Source organism: Leptodactylus fuscus, chromosome 4 (assembly GCF_031893055.1).
Source record: "Leptodactylus fuscus isolate aLepFus1 chromosome 4, aLepFus1.hap2, whole genome shotgun sequence".
Taxonomy (NCBI): Eukaryota; Metazoa; Chordata; class Amphibia; order Anura; family Leptodactylidae; genus Leptodactylus; species Leptodactylus fuscus.
The window spans coordinates 184,837,381-184,858,147 of record NC_134268.1 but is presented as its reverse complement, the minus strand read 5'-3'; the positions used below and the strand labels follow the sequence as shown (position 1 = coordinate 184,858,147).

The 20,767-nt window shown below is 41.7% G+C and overlaps 1 protein-coding gene across 2 annotated transcripts in view; it reads left to right on the top strand.

The window, feature by feature from the left end:
* Nucleotides 1–20,767, top strand: part of PLCD1 (phospholipase C delta 1) — a 79,384-nt gene that overhangs the window by 36,568 nt on the left and 22,049 nt on the right. For both annotated transcript variants that reach the window (XM_075271490.1, XM_075271489.1), the window contains exon 2: nt 6,626–6,790. In XM_075271490.1, the coding sequence (XP_075127591.1) occupies nt 6,626–6,790 (165 nt within the window). The remainder of the gene's footprint in view (nt 1–6,625; nt 6,791–20,767) is intronic.

Below are 20,767 nucleotides of genomic sequence, written 5' to 3'. Positions count from 1 at the left end.
GCGCCTCCGTACGGCTGCTGCAAGTTGTGCGCTTCCGTAGACCTGCCCCAGGTAGTGTGCCTCCACCTGGCTGACCCAGGTAGTGTGCCTCCATACAGCCAGCCATACACTTTATTAGATTATGTATTATTGTTATTATTATTATTATTGTATTATGTGTTTTGCACCACTGATAATTTACTATAGAAGTGAATGAGAAGATTCCTGCCACTGACCTCTAATACCTGGCATATGGCATCTATAAAGCTGCATTAAACCACATGACTGCATGGCAGGTGTATTTGTGGCACATACATACCATGTCATGGATGTGGCGGTTGTCACACTCTTTCTTGCACACATGCCAAATTAACCCCTAACGTCCCATGTGCTGGCCTCTTTATAACTCTTCATTGCCATTTTACCGCTTGCCACATCCGCTCGTTAATTATGCCCTTAAAACTGATACTTAACCCTTGGATAATCTCTTCCATGTGTTGATCATTTTTTTGGACATTTCTTCAGATCATCCCGTCGCTATCTTATCACCTCCATAATAATATCGTACGATTATACAGCGGTCCCCAACCTTTTTTGTACCAAGGACCAGTTTCATTCAAGACCAATTTTCTGCGGCCTGATGGGGGGTGGTTCTAGTTGGGGAGTGGGGTTTGGTCTACCCTACAGGTAATAGTACTCCCCCTGGGGGGGGGGTGCTATAATTGTAATGGCATGCCCTCATATCGCACCCCAACATAACCAATGCGACTACCTGTGGGGGGACACTTGCAATAATAGTCGCCTAACTTTGCCCCCACCAGTAATAGTCCCCCACATATCCATTCAATGCTCTGTTGTACTGTATAGTTATATTATACTTCCAGGGCAGTGATTGGGTGTGCAGGGCATCTTCTAATTTCTTTGACCCCCTATTCTGTGGTACTGCTGGGAGGAAAATGGAAGATGCAGAAGGTTCAACTGAGGGAATTTGCGGCCAGATGGTTGGGACCTCTGCTATAAAGAATGGAGTAAGAGTTTGGCATATTTATTCTAATATTGGATACTATATATGACTTTTCTATTTGTATGGATAATGATATATCTGTTGTGTAACACATATGCATCCTGTATAATGTGCATTACTTTGTGTATTGTAGTGCAAAGATATACAAAGCCAGGAGTACATCTAGCTTTATATTTCCCATTTCTTTTGGATCTACTTTTGTGTGACCCCAGCCATTTGGGGGAACGGTTACTGGCCAGTATATGGTGAGTAGTACCGTATATGTCCTTGCTAGACTGGTTCAGCAAACTGGAGCAAAAACTGCCAGAAAAAGACACTGGGGGAAATTTCTTAAGACTGGAATTTTCTATACCAGTCTTAATAAAGGCCCTGGATGAGATATTAGGCTTTATATATTGGGTTTCCATTCAGGGACTCCGCTTGGTGATCCCCCCCCCCCCCAAACAAAAACCTAATTCTTATAAAAAAAAATTGGTTACCTTAGGAGATCTGCGTACCCCGTAGACTATAATGGGGTCTTCGTGGTTTCGTCTCGGTTTATGCACTAAAAATCTGGAGAGAAAAGTGCTGCTTGCAGGACTTTGTGCATTTTTCAGGTGGAGAGAGGAACGGAATGGCACGAATGCAAATGTGAACTGGGCCTTTAAAGGTTTCGGCCTAAGAATGGAAATCTTTGTGATTTTGGGCCTCAGCGGTCACATGGATCATGACCCCACGTGAACCACTGAGGGCCAGTCATAGGCCTCAACGCCTGATATCAGTTAGAAGACCCAAAGTCAGCACAGAGTTGTGTCCAAGCCCAGGAGAGGTGAGAAACACGGTTTTATGTTTGGTCACCTCCCCTGGGCCTTCGTTCATTATACTCTAGTATAATAATTGCAGTTTTGCCCTGATGTGTTTGGTCTGAATGAATCTGCAGGCGGAACCTTGCAAATATTGTAGTAACCAAACCGAAATAACCAACGTGAACAAAATCACATTGGTTATTCTGATTGTTGTCCGGCTTTGGTTATTTGTCGATTAATCACCCAGCCCTAATATTGGGAGATTAGAAGAGACTGCTTTTGGTCAACTTATGTGTATAAAGATTCTCAACAGGTAAGGGTATGTTCACACTGAAGAGTTTGCCAGATTCCGCCTCAAAATCAGTGCCAAATTACACCCTGAATCTGCCTCTCATCATATTCTGTACGGGACAGAAATGAATGCAGGGCGCTGAAGAAAATAAGCACACTAGATCTTATATGGGTTTTGTGGATGATTTAGGAGCAGAACCCACCATATAAGCCACTCCAATGGCTATTAGCCCAATTTATCTGAGCCCAATAAGCAAGTGAAAGAAGGTAGAAGTCACACTGAAAAGAACACATTAAATGGCCAGGAGTACACATGGAAGCACTTTTTTTTGGCCACGTCTTTCTTCTTCTTGGTTTACAGATATTAATTGTGACTTGATTTGTGTATATTTATTGGACACTTGGTAGGATTTGTTTGCCAGATATATAATTACTACGTTTTTTCGCTTGTAAATAATTGATTAGATGAATTGTTTATTGCTGAATTATTTATGTGACGTATTATTCACTGTTGTTTGGTTTTTTTTCGGTGCATTTTATACTACGGATGCTAGGTTCACACCAGCGTTCGAGTCCGGCTGTGAGCGCCAGTGAGCCTTTTATGCGCTCCGTGGCGAAACCGTTTTTTTAAAACCGGATACAGAGTACTGCATGTCCGACTCTGTGTTCGGTTTTAAAAAAACGTCAGTGTAGCGTTTCTGGAAATCGCAGCAAGTGAATTATACCTGCGGAAACGCTGGAGTTTTCCCTATAGGTGTAATAAGAGCAGAAAGCTCTGTGTTTCTCTCTTGCTGTGTTTCACTAATAAAATTATCACTGTTTTTTATTTTTTATTTTTTTTTACTGTTCTGATGGATTTTTTTTTTTTTTAAAAAAAATAAAAGTAAACAAACATGACAGAAGAAATTGTCTGCCATCTTTTTTTTTACATTACATACCGCCCCTGCTACCTCTTGTGTCACCCCCTCTACCTCATAGATTGTAAGCTCTTGCGAGCAGGGCCCTCAGTCCCATTGTGTGAAATGATTTTCTTTGTAATGTATCTTTCTGTCTGTATTTGAACCCTACAAATGGTACAGCGCTGCGGAATATGTTGGCGCTATATAAATAAAATTTATTATTACTATTATTATTATTACATTATAGTAAATGGGAATAGACACAGATGGAGGGAGCTATTACTCTACTTCCATTCTAACATTGATGGCCTATCCTTAGGATGTCTCGGTACCGATGACCTGGGGGGGTCCTGCGTGTCTCACCCCCGTAGATCTAATATTGATGAGCCTTCCTAAGGATAGGCCATCAATGTTAAAAACCAGATAACCCCTTTAATGTCTGTTTCTCTCATCCTATGGCAGCAGTGGACCCCAATAACTGTAATGTGAATATTAGGTGAAGTAGGACATGATTTCCTTTGGAATCAATGAGCTGCATGATTAATGTGTGGACTTTATGGGTCCCTGAATTAGAGAGATGCTCTGATGATTTAGGGGCCGTTCACACGGACTAAACGCGAGCTGATTAATGGTAAAATACACGTGTAAAAAATGGCATTGAAGTCAATGGGAGTCTGATTTTTACACGTGTATTCTTTTTACACATGTATTTTGCCATAATCAGCTCGCGTTTACGCCATGTGAACGGCACCTTAGAGAGGTTTTCTGGTCCCAAAACAGTTTTTTTCATTCTGATGACCTATCCACATGATAGGTTGATCTTTGAGGATGTGACAGCTGGACCCACACAGATCAGCTGTTCTGAAAGCAGCCTCACCCACTGTATAGCGGGGCTCCTATTAGTTGAAGTGTCGGATGCCTCTGTATTGGTCATCAGTATGATGTAAAGATTTTTGGTTGCTGGTTATAGATCTGCACCGTTTGCAAGTCTCCATAAATTACAGGCAGATCTGTAAAGCATTTACATTCCAGAGCAGCCTGAGATGAGTCTTACTATGGCTGTAACTGGTATGAGCTTGTGGAATAGTGTGTATTAACCAGGGTGGAAAACGCCCCATTATAGAGAATTTTCTATGTATTTTGACACGTTGCTGAAAAACCTTTGACAACCGCTTACACAGTATTGTAAGCGGCCATTTTCTTGTGGCCTGTGGGCATGCGCAGTCGGCTGACTGAGGCCTAGAAATTTGAAGCCTGCGCTAGAAGAAGACACAGGGAGAAGATGTTCCTGGACAAGATGGAGGCGGCACTGGAGAGTTCTCTCGCAGCATTGGGGACCGCCCCCAGTGCTGCGAGAGAACTCATTTGCATATTGACAAAACCAGATTATATACTGAACGGCGGTGTGGAGAAGACGCCTAAGTGTAGGAGAAGAATAACCTTTCTCAAGGCTATTCCTACGTGGTAGGCAGAAAAAAATGGAGTTTTAATGATAGGATCTCTTTAAGGTGGTCATTGTAGAATGGGGCCTTATTACAGGTTTTTCTAAGGGGCCCCATGGTTACTTGTTTTACCCTTCTCTTGGTAGCTTGTGAACCAGAACCACACCTATGACACCCGTAACCTTCCTCATGTACTGTGACCACACCTAGTGCCTGTGGTGCTTTTGTTGTTGGACTCTGTAGAGATGGAAATGAAAACTGTGTTATGGGTCAGTTCTTTTGTGCGCTTGAGATGTATAATGAGGGTGTGGGGATCGGCCAGAAGTTAACTCTTGTAAAGAAGTGACTGTACTGGAAATACAGATGGAGTGACTTGGTTCATACCCGAGGCAGGTGTATTATGGAGTATCATTGTTACATCACCACATTGCTGTTTTTATAGCCGTTGTTTTGATCAGTCAGCTGATCAAAACAAGAGACATTAAGGCCGGGGTCCCATCTCCATTAGCGAATCCCATCCCCACTTTGCATTAAACACTCTGTGATCTCCAAAACCGTTGCAGGTTTGGGGAATTGCAGCATGTCAGTTATACCTATGGAAACGCTGGCGGTTTCCCTATAAGTATAATATAAGAAGAAAACTCTGTGAACTTTCTCAAAAGCGCTGAGGGAAGAATTGCGATGCGTTGGCACAGCAGTTTTTCTCACAGCACTTTTTTGCCGCCTTAGGCTAAAAGGGCTTCCAGGGTTTAGAGCAACTAGTGGAACGGTCATGGTTTTTGCTTTTGTTTGTTTTTGTTTTTTTTATCTTTTCCTTGAAATCTTGGGCAACCCCTGTAACACTGTCAGAATGATGGACACAAATGGAAGATTTTCTGTTTGTATTCATTGGCGTACATAGCATTGTTAAAATTAAAACGTTTGCTTTTTTGGCAATATACAAAAAAACAAAAACAAATCACAGCCCTGGGGAAACCGTTTGGGACAGGAGTCCTGGTGGGAAACTAGGCCCAAGATGCTGTCTGGGTATCTCAGGCCTCTCTGATCATGGTGGCACTTTGTCCTTCCTGCAACCCTAGATTGTGCGTACCAAGAGGTGGGTCACATTCGATATGTTAGTGGGGCATACCCCTACCTTATGGTGGATCGGGAGAGTCCTTGGTGTGTGGTACAAATAAGACAGAAGGGAAGTTTAACAGGCTCAGCTCGTGGCATTCTTTACCCAATGTGGAGGGAAAAGACGTCTTTTTGCTATATATATATATATATATATATATATATATATATATATATATATATATTTTATATTGCACTAGAAGGGTCATCTTACTAATATAGATGCCAGTCCTCTGCTATTATTATTATTATCATTATTATTATTATTATTATTATTATTTATATAGCACCATTAATTCCATGGTGCTTTATGTCAATTCCAAGCTTTTCACTTTGCTGCCAGTGGATCAAAAGTCTTTTATTTCACCCTGCTCTCTTGACACCCCGTCTTCTTCACATGACCAACCCTGCTCTGCTCCTGCTGCTTGTACTTGAAGTAGAGCAAGGCTGGTCACATGATGTACAATAAAAGGGAGTTTGTCAGCAGGAAATTCTACACTTTCCAAATATGTATTTCTTAATGCTTATTGCATTGCAGCTCCATTTTTTGAAAATCAGTGTTTTATTCTCATGCAAATTATATGAAAAGGGCTTTAGGGCAAGTTCACATGGGGCAAGTGTGCAGCGGATTTTGACGCAGAATCCGCCTCAAAATTCGCTGCTCCCTTTGACTTCAATGGGAGTTGCTTGCTTCTTTTTTTCTGCTAGCTTTTAGCGGAAAAAAGAAGCGAGCTGCTCTATCTTGCTGCGGATTGCGCGGCTGAATCAGCCGCGGCATGAAGCTCCAGCCCTGGGTCTAATCTATTGCAGAATGCCGCGACGGGATGTCAGTGCACTGCATCGGCATCCCATCACAGCAGCCACAACGGTGTGTGTACACACGGAGCCCTGTGTGAACTAGCCCTTAGGGGGCATTTCTTCTACTGAAGTCTGCTGGGATGAGATTTACCATCTCTTTCAGAACACCTGGAGGCCACTACTTTTTGCAGGAGGCTCCTGGATGTTCTGGGAGAGATGACAAGTATGTATATTCCATCTGTAGAAACCTATTACAACCTTTCTTATATGAAAATGTTCTTCTTTCTTCAGGTTTACAAGATGACGAGGATTTGAAATATCTTTTAAAGGGAAGTCCACTGTCTAAAGTCAAGTCAGCTTCATGGAAAAGGCCCCGGTTTTACAAGCTACAGGAGGACTGCAAGACCGTATGGCATGACTCGAAGAAGATCTTGAAGTCTCCAGATTCACAAATGTGTGAGTAGATAACACAGACATTACTTATAATGGTTTGTATGAATATAAAGGGATTTACCATAATGAAAACATATCCCTCATTCACAGAATGGGAGGTAACTGTCTGATCATGGTGGTCGGACTATTTAGATCCTGTGACCTCTTATTCTAATGAAGGAGCATCCGAGCACATTCACTTAGCTGGGTCAAGTCGTAGCTAAGCTGGCTGTATCTCACTGCAGCTCAGTCCTGTTCAAGTGAATAAGACCGAGCTGTAATTCTACACATTGGCACTAAACAACCTGTAAATAATCATATAGTAAATGCTTGCTGCTCTGGCATGGGTGGCATTTTTTGGGATACCTGAGGTTTTTTTTTTTAGTTCAAGCAGCAGTCGACAAGGCGATTCTCCAAACACAGTCAATTGGAAGCTCAAATCTTGTGGCTTGAGATCCATCCAGGACCTTTTATAAGGGATTCTGAATTGTAAGAACCTTCAGTTTATAGAGCAATCTAAATTTCACATTTTTACTGCTGACCTATTAGTCGCTGGCATTCAGAAAATCTAAATTTTCTTGCCTGAATGAGTGGGCTGAGGAACTCCATACGTGTAGTCAGTACATGTACTGACATGACCGGCTATGCAGCCACAACCTATTATGTACAATGTACCGTATGTTATGGTCAGGTGTGTGAGTAAATACTGCTCCGAAACAGGATGTCTCAGTGACTTCCTGACATGTAGCTGCTATTCCATAATACTTGGGTTACACATCGCAGACATTGTCGTGTTTTAGTTACTTCCTTTAATATGGGATTAATAGAGCTGGTAGGATTTGGATATGCAATCTGCTTAGTTCCTCTTCTCTAATGTTTTGTCTGATAACTTTGATTTAAAAAAAAAAAGAAAAACAAAAAACAAAACCCCCTTCCTCTTCCCTTACATAGTATGTACAAATACACATAAAACATAGCAACCTTAAAGGAAGTTTGTCACCAGAACCCAACAAAGCAGCCATACAGGTAGATGGGTTCGGGTCACTTGAATCAAACAGTGTATTCCCCTTGTGAACTGGTCCCTCTGTTGCCAAGATATCGATGTTTTTGTCTATATCTGCAAATGAGCTCCTTAGAGCAATGAGGGCGTTGCTGTTGCTCCAAAGAGGTAAACACCACCCTCATTGTTCCACAGAGATACTCTGCATTTTGACAGAAGCAGCGCGAACCTGGTAACAGAGGCAGTGAATCACAATGAAACCTTTTTGATTCAGGTGACCTTAACCTAATGCAGGGCTGGGTTGATATACTGGGATCTAGTGACAGACTGCCTTTATGGTGGCCACATACATTAGACAAATATTTGCCAAAACTGGCCATTTTTGTAGTATCTGCTGACCATTGATTTAATGGGGGTATCGGGGCTCTTCCCTGAGAGCAGACTGAGCAAAGAAGGGTAGTACATGAAGGATTTTAACCCGCCCAACCCTTTAAGGCTGTAGTTTTTTTAACCAAATTCAACTAAATGGAAATGTATAAGAAGTTCTTATACTTCTACCTTCTGCTCAGTCCACTCCTGGCTTAGGCTAAAAAAAAAAAAAAAATAGCAGCAAAATCTGCAACAATAAAAGCTGCGTTTTAGCAGTGTGGGACCTCCGCCTAAGGGAGTTTGTCAGTGGATTATGCAACTCTCCCTGTTGAAAACACATGCACTCCTGGCCAAGTGAGCATTGCTATGGAAGAAAACAGGAGTAATAAGTGTCATCTAATGTGTATGGCAAGCTTTAATGAGACTGGGCTTCTTAAATGGCTTCTGCTTTTTTTCAGCCTTTAATAGTCTTAGAGGGGAAAATATGTCAAGACTGACATTTCCCACACCCGTCTTCATCTCCCCTGTGCTAGAGTAACATTTTATTAAGAGGCTCATGCATACAAAAGATGCTTCTGCTCTCCATGGGCCAGAATGTCAAATTAGCTCCTATCGCTAAGCCCCACTGCCTCCAACATGGGGAAAGTCGCAATTCTTTTTGAGAAAAATTAACGTGTTCTAAAATTTGTACCTTTTTAGTATAAATTTTTGTGCCAGAAAATGGCCTGAAATGTTTTGTTATTTGATATATTAAGAGAAGTCAGCCGACAGCTCATTCGTGCTACAGCTCTCTCTCCCTTTTTCCTGCCGATATTCACAATATACATGAAATTCAGCATAGTTGACCCCTCCCCCCTCCATTTTGGCTGTTAAATGACCACAGATTTATCTAGAAATCACATGACTACAAAAATCACAGTAGGGGTTCAGGTGAGAAGCTAGAGAAGTTATGTATTGGGACTCATGGATACTGTGAGATACCGCCATTCTAGCAAAGCCAGTCTACTTTAAGGGCACCGATAACCCTCCTAAAGATCCTCACTCCTGTTCTTCACAGTCAAGCCATTCCTGAATGACATTACCATTACCACATACTTTAGGCTCACTCCCAAGGCGCAGCCTGTTCACCGCCATTACATTTAATAGCTCTTATTAATTAAAATGATCCCGCCATAACCTGCCGCAGCCCCCACCTGACTCCCCCAAGCACAACTTTATAGCAGGGACCTTCAATAAGCCCAGCAGGATTTTATACATTGACCTTAATTTAGAACCTTTTCCAAGGCCTGAAACATAAAATGTGACCTTAACAAAGCAATCCGACAATTGTACAAATTGCGGGGGGGGGGATATTATTGATTTTAGCTGACTTTTTGTTATCAACACATGTCTAAATCTGATCACTACAGTATAACTTCGGTAGCGGGCAGAACATATGGGATATGTTATTTACTTACACCACTTGCGGATCTGTTCACACAAAGACATACAACATACAACTTCTATTTATATTACAACCAATACAAGTTGGTTGTAATGTGAATAGTTCGGTTGGGAAATATTTCTGCCATTTTTTCTGGTTAAAGAAAGAGGAAGAGACAATGAGACAGAACATTACGTTACTTCATAAAGTCTACACTCCCCGCAGTGACCACTATTCACACAGACAGTTTCCTAATTCTAAAAGGGGAACTATTCCATACTATGTCCATGTAGTTAAATATAAAGAATAATTATTCCAAGAGATCTTGGTCCCCGTCTCCCAAAGTCTTGTTCCCCTTTGCATAGTACTTCTGGGGGTTCAGTCCCATAGAAGTCTATAGGTGTCATCATGTCCTATTCGGACGTGCCAATAAAGCATTTTTGATTTGATTTGATTTGTATCTATGTACATGAAGGCTAAGTGTGTTAGTATAGTAGGTGCTGTGTGACCTGCAAAGTAGCATAAGAGGAATCCTATGAGGTAAAATCTTATGTAGGTATAGTCATATGACATCACCGCTGTAAACAAAACCCACAATCCAACCAGTAAGTCAAGAAACTATGTGACAGTTTGGCGGTAGTACAGTAAACATACATAACTATGTTGTAGCAGAACTTGTGTTAGCTTACAGGATGCAGAATACGTTGGAGAGCCGCCAGGCTCACTCCACATCTGTTCAGGTGGAAAACCCTTACAGGCTTTATATCACATCCCCTTTAACTCTGTATTGTCCAAAGTGTTTAAACAATGAAAATAATCAGCATTGCGTGCTCTAACATTATGGATAAAACTGGACTAGCCACCCGAGCAACCCTTCACCCAAAGATTTTTTTTTTCTGCTGTTTGTTCATCAGTTTCAGTTGGGAATACGTTGAGAAAACCTGCCTTAAAATGGTGGTACACCTAAAAACATTCACACGAATGACAACACTGTAAGACGGACGTTCAGGAGATTTTTGTATACACCGGGATGTATAACTCATGGAGTAATGCAATAAATGAAACCCTGGATGGATAAACTCCATTGGGTTTAAGAGCGTGTTTCTTTTATTTTCTTATATTCACTTGCACTATTCATTTATGTAAAGTTGTTTTATAAATGCAGGTAGACTTTAAGGAAGCACTTTTAGTAACCCAAAGCATGCTTTAAGGAGGTTGTCCCATTATGGAGGCTTAGCCCCTGTCCTGTGGATAGGGGATAAGTGTCCGATTCCTTCTGAATGGAGCGCCAGTGCACTTGCATGACCAGCGCTCCATTCACTTCTAATGGGCTGTTGGGACTAATCTCCGGAATTGGCCGCAGCCCTGTAGAAGTGAATGAAGTGCTGGTCATGCAAGTGCACTGGCGCTCCATTCACAAGGAGGCCCTAAGGGAACTTTTAGTCCCATGCCCACCTCCACCTCCATGAAAGGACACTTATCTGCTGTCCTATAGATAGGTGATAAGCATGCATAATGGGACAACCCCTTTAAAACTGAGCTGTTTTCAGCTGCCTTTTTGTTATCAACTCAAGTCTAAACCTGGTCACTACAGTATAACTTCTGTAGCGGGCAAAACACCTAGAATATGTTATATGCTTATACCACAAAGACAGATAACTTATATTACCATTTACATTACAACTAATACAAGTCAATAACCAGTACAGAGTAATGCTGGCCATACACATTAGATGTATATCTTCCAAACCTGCTGATTTCTAATGTGTAGCGGGGCCTCCCAACTTTCCCCAGATGATACATATTAGGGTGGGATAAGGATCAGGTGGTTTTTGGATACCAATCCTTTTGTTGTTGGAGTGAGAAGACTCTTCTGGCGGTGACTTTCTCCAGTCTCCTGTGCAGAACATGTACACACTTGGCTGAGCTTGCATGTGTATGACCGATCAAGCCAACAACTGTTAACGTGAACTACAGGATCAGAGAAACCATATCAGTATTACATTTGTAGTGACTTTTGGACACTATATCATCCATTGTGATCAGAACCTCCCACGCTTGTATACTAGACTTCTCCCGAGTTGCACCACTTCTCTGGAATGCTCTACCCCAGACAATCAGATTAACTCCCAATTTCTACAGTTTCAAGCGCAAACTAAAGACACATCTTTTCAGACAGGCCTATCACAATTCCTAATGTAAACCCTTCCGTACCGTAATTAGAATCCCTAAAATTTAACCCTCCTCTGTCCCCGCTCCCACATTACCCCACATGATATGATGCCATTTCAGGCTAACTTTATATGTCCAAGCACCATCCACATGTTAAAGGACACGACTGGTGACTGCTCAAAGTTTTATGTTTCTGTAATGACAGTAACCTCTATTACAAAATTATCTGACCCCCTGTATAAGCAATGCCGCCCCTGCTACCTCTTGTGTCACCCCCTCTACCTCATAGATTGTAAGCTCTTACGAGCAGGGCCCTCAGTCCCATTGTGTCAAATGACTTTCTTTGTAATGTATCTTTCTGTCTGTACTTGAATTTGTATTATTACAAATTGTACAGCACTGCGGAATATGTTGGCGCTATATAAATAAAATTCATTCATTCATTGTGATCAGACTGGTAGTCGCTGCGGTTCGCTCACAATCCTATATGTTTTCATACATAATTCATGTTATCTGGTGGTGTCATAAAGGCTTGAGCAGTTTTCTCACACTTTCCTTAAAGGTCATGTTATTCCTAGAGAGACGGGGATATCTGCAATTGGAATACAAACACAACCCTAGCTGACAGCTTTGTGATAATCCAGGTTTCCTGCCATTGTTAGATATCACAACCTACAAACCTTCTCTTTGGAGAACTAATAACTGGACTGATAATGCAGATGTTCACCTTACAGCCTGGTATTATGGGTCGCCTTATGATGTAATCTGTCTATATGTTCCTGGAGGCTTCCATACCTAAAGCAGTCCACACATTGAAGATTTTGGACAACCAAAAAGGCAGATGCAGAACATTTTTGGCTGACCCATGTCCCCTTTTTGTGACGCGGACAAGCCTCACAGATGACTGGTGGACGTAAGAGAACAAAAGGGAGACATGACCGATTTTTGTTAAAATAATACAAATATTCTGAAATACATTCTGCCCCAAAATCAGCGGTAAATTCTGCCATGTAAACAGGGCCAAAAGGTCAAATAAATAGTACTGATCTGCAGTACCATTTATGGCCATGGTGCCTGCTTCTGGCGCACTGCTGCCCCTTCCATTAACTGATCAGCAAAGGGTGCCAGAACGTTCCCTCTCGCAGATGTGATTTTGATGGTCCACTGTCAATATTAACATTTCCAGAAAACTTGTAAGTGATGCATTGTGGCCACCTTTAGCGCACTGTTTATGTTACTAGTGGTGATGCAGGGTATTGCAACTTAGGCCCATTCACTTGAAAGGGATAAAACTGCAATAGGCTGCTCTGCTGCTGTAGAGGCAGCATGGCATCACACCTCTCCACATATCTGACACCATGCACATTAATACCTATATTATATACATGGTACTGTTATTGGTTTGGGAGCCTTTTTTTTTTTTTTTTTTAAATGAAACTAAAACGAATCTGTCCCTGCTGGTTTTGAACCAGTAAGGTACTATTATTTTGCCCATTGTCCTTTCCCTGTGCTCTAGTAATAGCCTAGGCCTCCTCCCTTGTCCTCCCCATCACTGCTGTTTGCACATCTGTGTCTTTTCATCCTGGACAATGCCTGGTGGACAATGAGGCAGGTGTTCTCTATTAAGTTAGTATAGGGCTTCATCCCATACATTTACAGATATCATCTGCCACATTGTGATAAAACATTGGACTGCTTTTGGCATCTTTCGAAGCTCCAGAGTTTCCTGTATGAGATAAGTGGCTCCTGTGTTATCTGGATTGAAGTCTGGAGTTATCAATCTTAAGTTTCCTCCATTCTGCATAAAGCAAACGCCCGCCCTAAACAACATTTTAGTTTTTTTTTCCTTCTCCAAAATTATGCTTATTGTACCTCATTAACCTTAGGTGCATATGCACTAAAGCGAATACAGACTTGGCACACGTGACGTTTATTCTAGGTTCACATTAACATTGTCTCTCACTTGTTCTGATCCATCAGGGGACCAGAACTATAGAGAGGCAGATTACTTAAATAGCAGTAACTCATGGAGTCTTACTGAACCAATTGACTATAATGGAGTCCATTGGGTGTCCATCATTTCAAAACTGAAACCGGCGAAAGCAAAAGTCCTCCATCCAATGGAGACTTCGGTGCAGATGTGACCGTAACCTTAACGTGTTAGCTACACTGAAACACAGAACAGAGAAGCCACTGAAAAGGCTGACTTAGGCCCGGTTCATATCTGTGTTTGGGTTTCTGTTCGGGAAGTCTGCTTCAGGACCCCCCTGAATGGAAACTTATAGAAAAGTGGTTACCTGGGAAAACATGCGGCCCATATAGACTATAATGGGGTCCATTCGGTTTCCACATGAAACATGCGGTGAGAAGTCCTGCAAGCAGCACTTTTCTCTCCACATGTTTAGTGCGGAAACTGAATGGAAACCACATAGACCTCATTATAGTCTATAGGGTCCGCATGTTTTCCCAGGTAACCACTTTTCTATGCGTATAGGTTTCCATTCAGGTATCCCCAAGTGGACTGCCCAAACGCAGATGTGAATGGAGCCTTAGTTCTGTGCCAGCTTTCTATAGCATAATATCTTATCATTGTTAAATGGGTTACCTATGAATTTATTTTGCTTTAAAATAATAAATGGTCACCCCAAGTATAGTAAAGCTGTCTAAAGGGTCTGCTGCTCTAGTGTCCGTATAGACACTAAGGGAGCTTTCACATGGAGTTTACGCTCCGCTCATTCAGACACATAAACACATGTCAAAGTGAGCGCTGTAAAACAGATCCCATAGACTTCAATGTGTGCCGGTCTTACGCACGCTACACATTGAAATCAATAGGAAGCTTTTAAACCCATAGCAAGGTATAAAGTCTCACAATACACAGTCCTGCGGTAGGAAGGGAGAGGCATATCCTTGGAAAGTTTTGTTATGATCTTTGCTTTCTCAGACCAGATGAATACTGTACAGTACATTGTGGCTGACAACTTTTGTCTTTTCTAGACTCTCCACATTTGCCATTGATATTTTCCATTGACAACCATCTTTATTTCTGATATGTAAATGTACAGTCCACATTACCTGTAGCAGATCCTATACTAAATATTATACTAAATGACTTCTCAGGATAGTGTTGGGGAATATCCTGACCTTTTATCACCAAATCTTCAGTGTTCATTTCATCCGTCCAACATCAAAGATGACCAAAAGTTGTGTTTGCCGCTGGCAACCAGAAAATAGCGACTTCTTATGTCAGAATTGTGGGGTAAGTGGAAAGCTATACTTGCTACATCTGAAGAAATAATATCCCCCGCTGCGCTATCTGACTTACGTACAAACACTATAAACACTTGTGGCCTCGGGAGTCTTTGTACAGTAAGACTTTGCAGGGCAAGATGTTTTATATTAGATAAAGCTGCTATTTGAGGAGCCTGTAGTCTGAATACGGGTAAAATAATAGGATTGAGGAGAAGTATAAAGATAGGAGTCCTTTCTAATTTGTTACTTGTATTGTCACATTGCTAAGTGATGGATTCAGTTCTGCTTTATATCCTTGTTATATCAAGTTTTAAGGTTAAGACGTATCCATAAGAAAAATAAGTGTCTGGCGGGGGTCTGACTGCAGCAACCCCCACCATTCATTAAAACGGGCTCCGTTGTCACACAGATATTCCTCTAAAAACCCTCCATTCATCTCTATGGCTTTACTGAACAATGTACTTCACCATCTACAGCACTTCCATAGACTTTGAATGAAGCGACCGTGCACATGCTTGACCACTACTCCAGTGCAATCTTCTACCATTATATAGGTTAATGTGAAATCTACTACCATTACATAGGGTATTATTGATAATTTTCTCTCCATTGTGGTTATATGACTATCCAGCTGTCAGTGACTGAGGTAACAGAGCAGAATCCATAACCTTCCTGGATTGCAGCCATGTTGTAATGTGCTCTATGCAAATGCCCAGATTGTCTGAAACCGTGAAGGTTAACCACACATTTACATGTTGGCGTACGGCCGGCATCTCCGGCATCCTGCTGAGTGCTCCTTAGGAGGAAGAGAAGACATAAAAGTGAGTTAGTATTACCAGCAGGATTGTACATTCCCTTGTGATGACTGTCCACATTTGTGTCACACTTTTGGGATATATTTCCATTTAATTCCTTTATAGCTTGCCGCCCAGTGTTGCAGTTATGGGTCTGTCTTAGTAAAAAGCTATTTCTGGAGGATCTGATGATTAGATAGATGTAATACCACTGAAAGTGACTGTATACGTAATAACAAGATATCAGTCATAGAAGATGATTGTTATCCCGAATCTTAGGGCTAGTTCACACGGGGGAAAAGAGGCTGATTTTGACAGCGGATTTCGCTTCAAAATCAGCCCCTTTACAATAGTGGTCTATGTAGACTGCTAGCTTTTTTTTTTTCTGCTAGCAGAGAAAAAGAAGCGACATGACCTTTCTTTAGGCGTTTTCCGCCTGAAGAAAGCAATAGAAGTGAATGGGAGGCGAAAACCGCACGTTTTTTTTCTGCGCGTATTTTTGCAAAAATACGCGACTCGGTTTTTTCAGCCCATTCACTTTACATGAGAGGAAAACAGCCTGGCTTTTTTTTTTAAAGCTGTTTTTACAAAAAAAAAGCTCCAAAAAAGCTTGGCAAGGTCCAAAAAAAGCTTCCTAATTAGGAAGCTTTTTTTTTTCCGGTGCCAAAATAAGCCACATGTTATTTACGTGTGAACTAACCCTTACACAGACCATTGTTGGAGTGAACAATTGTACGATCATTCATCCCTCGTGAGCGGCCAACAAATGCAAACCGCACGAGGATGAACAATCGGATTAAGGCCTATATGTCCCAGTATAGTTCAATGCCGATAGTCTTGTTACTGTATGTCGCTAGTCAGCTCTTATTACAGGAAGAAAATCTTCCTGTCTGAAAGGATCCTTAAAGGGAGTCCCCAGACCAGTCCCTATTGAGGTATAAGCACCATCAGAGTCGGGGTTCACGTGACTAAAACTCTGTTTCTGCTTCCCCATCAGCCTCTGTTGGTAAGAGTTCTGTGGTTTCTGTCTGGATTTGGCTGTCAGTAAGAGCAGGGTAGAAAGGTCTGTGAGATGGGATCTGCATCTTTGGGACATTTATGGCATATCATTTGGCTATTACATTTTATGAGTATTATTTTATAAGTTTATTTTATCAGTAAAACTACTGGTGCCAACTTTCCATTACAGATGTGAAACCTAACTCGATCTAATAATAAGGAAAATATATATCCCTTTTTAATCAGTTTATTCTCTATTCTTCTTTCTGTATATGATTATGGGGGCGGCCATCTTCCCTGAGCTTCTCCCCTCCTCTTTAAACCACATTTAGTATTGTGCTTACCAGCAGAGAGATGGTCGTAAGACGCAATAGATTGGAGCTGACTCATTGAGATTTATGGGAGAGTTATCTAGGTATGAAGGGAGTATATCAGCTGTGACATCATCTGCCAGTAGTGGATACACTGCTGGATCATTACAGGTGTTGTCTATAGAGGTGTTCTCTAATATTGTAATCCTGCCTGTATTGTAAATGAGGTGACTGCTGCAAAGTAAACCCCTACAGACTTGGCAAGTGTCAGTCTATTATTTAGGCTTAGTGGCTACAATGAAAATTGCAGGATATATATATATATATATATATATATATATATATATATTTTAATTTAGATTGGGACATGGGAAATTAAAATTTAATAAAAAAATTCTTTAAAAATATGCTTAACATATACTGCAATCTTCTGCTGATATACAGAAACCTCTTTGCCGCAGTTTTCCACTACATTTCTGCAACATATCTCGGTGTTGCAATCCCATGTCGCATTGGTCTGACCCCCGGCACCCTGGCCGATCGGCTGATTTAATGGGCCACAGCAATCTAGAATAGTTTTTTTCTATTCTAGATTGATGTCCATGAATAATCCTGCAGCTCTTTCCCATTCACCTGACTTGGAGGAAGCTTTAGTATCATTCATGGCTGCTACACAGTGTACAGAGCTGGGCCTGGTCTGATGCCTGTTACAGAGCACTTCCGCCCCCCCCCCCCCCAAACCACTAAACAGGACTCAGATTCCCCCCACGTCACCACTACCTATATGATAAGATAACTCATTAGTATTAATGTTCATGAAAACCTGTGTCGCTAATGAGCCCATGTTCACACATTGCAGGTTTTTTTGTGTTTTTTTTTTTTTAATGGTATCCAAAACCAGTATTGATGTCCTAGCGATGAGTAAGTATACCTGAAAGTATAAGGGGTAGCTTGCATAGGTGGCCTTTTTGTCCTCTTTGGGCCCGCAGGACGGGAATTGATCCGTCTGCTGTAACATAATACATATATAACTGTGTAGACAAGAATACAGGCCGCCCTGTGACACACATTTGTCTGTTTGCCGTCTTTGGGCAATAAGATTTCCATTAGCCATCATGAACATGTAGAATAAATATTGGGTAAGTAGATTTGACAATGAGAACGGTCAATCCCTGTATGTAATAGCAGTAATATGAGACAGAAGCTCTTGGGTGTGTTCTCTACTCGCTGGAAAATCAAAGGCATCTGCTTCAGCCAACGCTCGCTGCGGCGTTCCCCTTTTATGAGTGGACTTTGTATTTCCCTGATATGAGTTCTCATGTTTTTCTCCTCTCTCTTGGCTAGCAGATGAGTTTGGCATGCACGCCGAGGGCCAGATCCAGCACACACTGAGATTTCTGCTGGATGTCACTTTATAATCAGGATGACCTGGAGGACATTGTTTATCCAGGTGAAACATCTGTATTTACAAAGGCACCTCTCCTTGTTTCATCCTGTCCTTTAGTTTTGTGGGTATGGGAAAAGGAAAACGGAATCATCCATGGCATTTGCAAAACACTTTCTATGTTGGCTGAAAATGTACGGACATAGGAATAATTCTTAGGGTGAATGCACAAAATGTCGCCATAAATGCATTGATACTTACCTGCATCGTCCTGTGTTCCTGTGCTTAGCTGCTACTTTGCTTGTATACAGAGCAACTGCATCAGTGATGTCAAGTTGATGGGACCGAGCAGGAAAGGGGAGAATGCAGGTATGTATTAGAGCATTTTTATTTTCTATACATCCCCCGCTGACTGCATTCACTTTTCTCATCTGGGTAAACGCCTTTAAAGGGGGTCAATCACCAGAACCCAGAATATCAACCCAGCCCACAGATAGCCTAGGGTTGTGTGAATCAAACATTGTTTTCCCCTTGTGAATTGGTGCCTTGTAAAGCAAGTGAGCTCTTAGGAGCAATGAGGACCGTGCCACTTTCCTCTTTGGAGCAATGACAACAATCTTGTTGCTCCAGACAGATCATTTGCATGTTGCAGAAAATAGCCAATATCTTGTAACAGAGACATTGATTCTCAAGGAGAAAATGCTTTCATTCAGGTTGCAGAAATATCAGCGTTCTTAGATTTGGTCTGATATCACTGCACTGCCCACCCTGACTGAACTTCTATGGTTTTGTACTGTCGGAGGGGCATTTGTCACCATGAGCCGTAAGGCCGGCCCCTCTGACACAGAATATCGGTGCCGAAAATAACAGTATCAATATCTGTGCAACTGGGGCACGTATCAGCAAAACTTGGTGGCCTCATTTTATCTTTTTGCCTGTGGTAAAATACGTCATGTCTTTTTCATAACACAGCCTGTGCTATTTTCAGCCATTTTGTGATTGTACATGGCCTATAGAATTCTGTGCACATCTGCATTACATCCCTCTTAATCGATAACACATCTGTACTTACTGTATAAACTTTCTATTGTACGTTCTACCTGTTCTTACCTAATAGAAAATAATCCCGACGATGCAAATCCTGATAAAAATACATATGGCTCCTGGTGGGAATACTGACGCATCATGGCAATTCTGCCGATTGCTAATTGCTTCCGGCAGGAGGAATAAGCCCTCGCAGAATATATATTGATTAATTCTCCATATAGCTCATCCCCATAACATCTACACCAGTATGATTTGTGTGAACATACCCTAAAGAGAGTCTGCCATGTCTGAAATGACCTACAAACCGATTATAATGCTGTGTAGGGGCTAGAGATGAGCGAGTACTATTCGAATAGCACGCACCCATACGAATGAGTGGACGCAGGGGGTTAAGCGTCCGGCCGCCGGCAAAGTCTGCGTGCTGGCCGCTTCCATTCATTCCTATGGGTATGTGCTATTTGAAACGGGAGTTTCAAATAGTACTCGCTCATCTCTAGTAGGGGCTTTTAATAGGATCAGAAACATAACTTTTTGGCCACAAACCGATGAAGCAATGCAGAGATATTCACGTTTTTATGGATACAGAAGTCATCTGCAAGTTTATGACCAAAAAGGTATGTTTCTGCCCTTATTAATGGCCTCTACACTGCATAAAGGCCTCTAAATTGTACAATTCCTTTAAATTGGGCCATGCTTTGCCATGAGCTTTGTCTTATTTTACATCTTTACAGAGACTTATTGAAAGAATGATTGAGTTACATTTTGTCCTAATCCATTCTCTTAAAATTTCCACAGTAATTCTAATTCTGCTAATGATTGTCCATATTATTTATTGGGCAGTGATGTCCTCCTGATCTGGATCAGACAAAACTCTAGACAGGGCACCTTGTGCTAGAGAAGATGACGTGTCTGCTGGAGGATATGGGCAGGAACTGAGCTGGAAACAATTCCTTCTAATGTCACTGTAAGCTGGAAGACCTCTTGTCATGGTATAAGTCCCATGCGTCTGCAAATATACACTCTATAGGCTGCTCTTATGCAGTACACGGCTATTCACTGCTACAATAGAGTCAAGAGGCTGATTCCTACTTGGGCAAGATCTGTATGGAGTTTGTAGGATGTCTCTGCTTTTGTAGGTTCCCTAAACTCCCCCTGCTGTGTGCAGGATACTTGCTGGGTTAGATACTTGACTCTGCGCCCTGACTGCCCAGTGTGCAGCTGCATCTCTCCACGCCTGATGTCTGATCAGA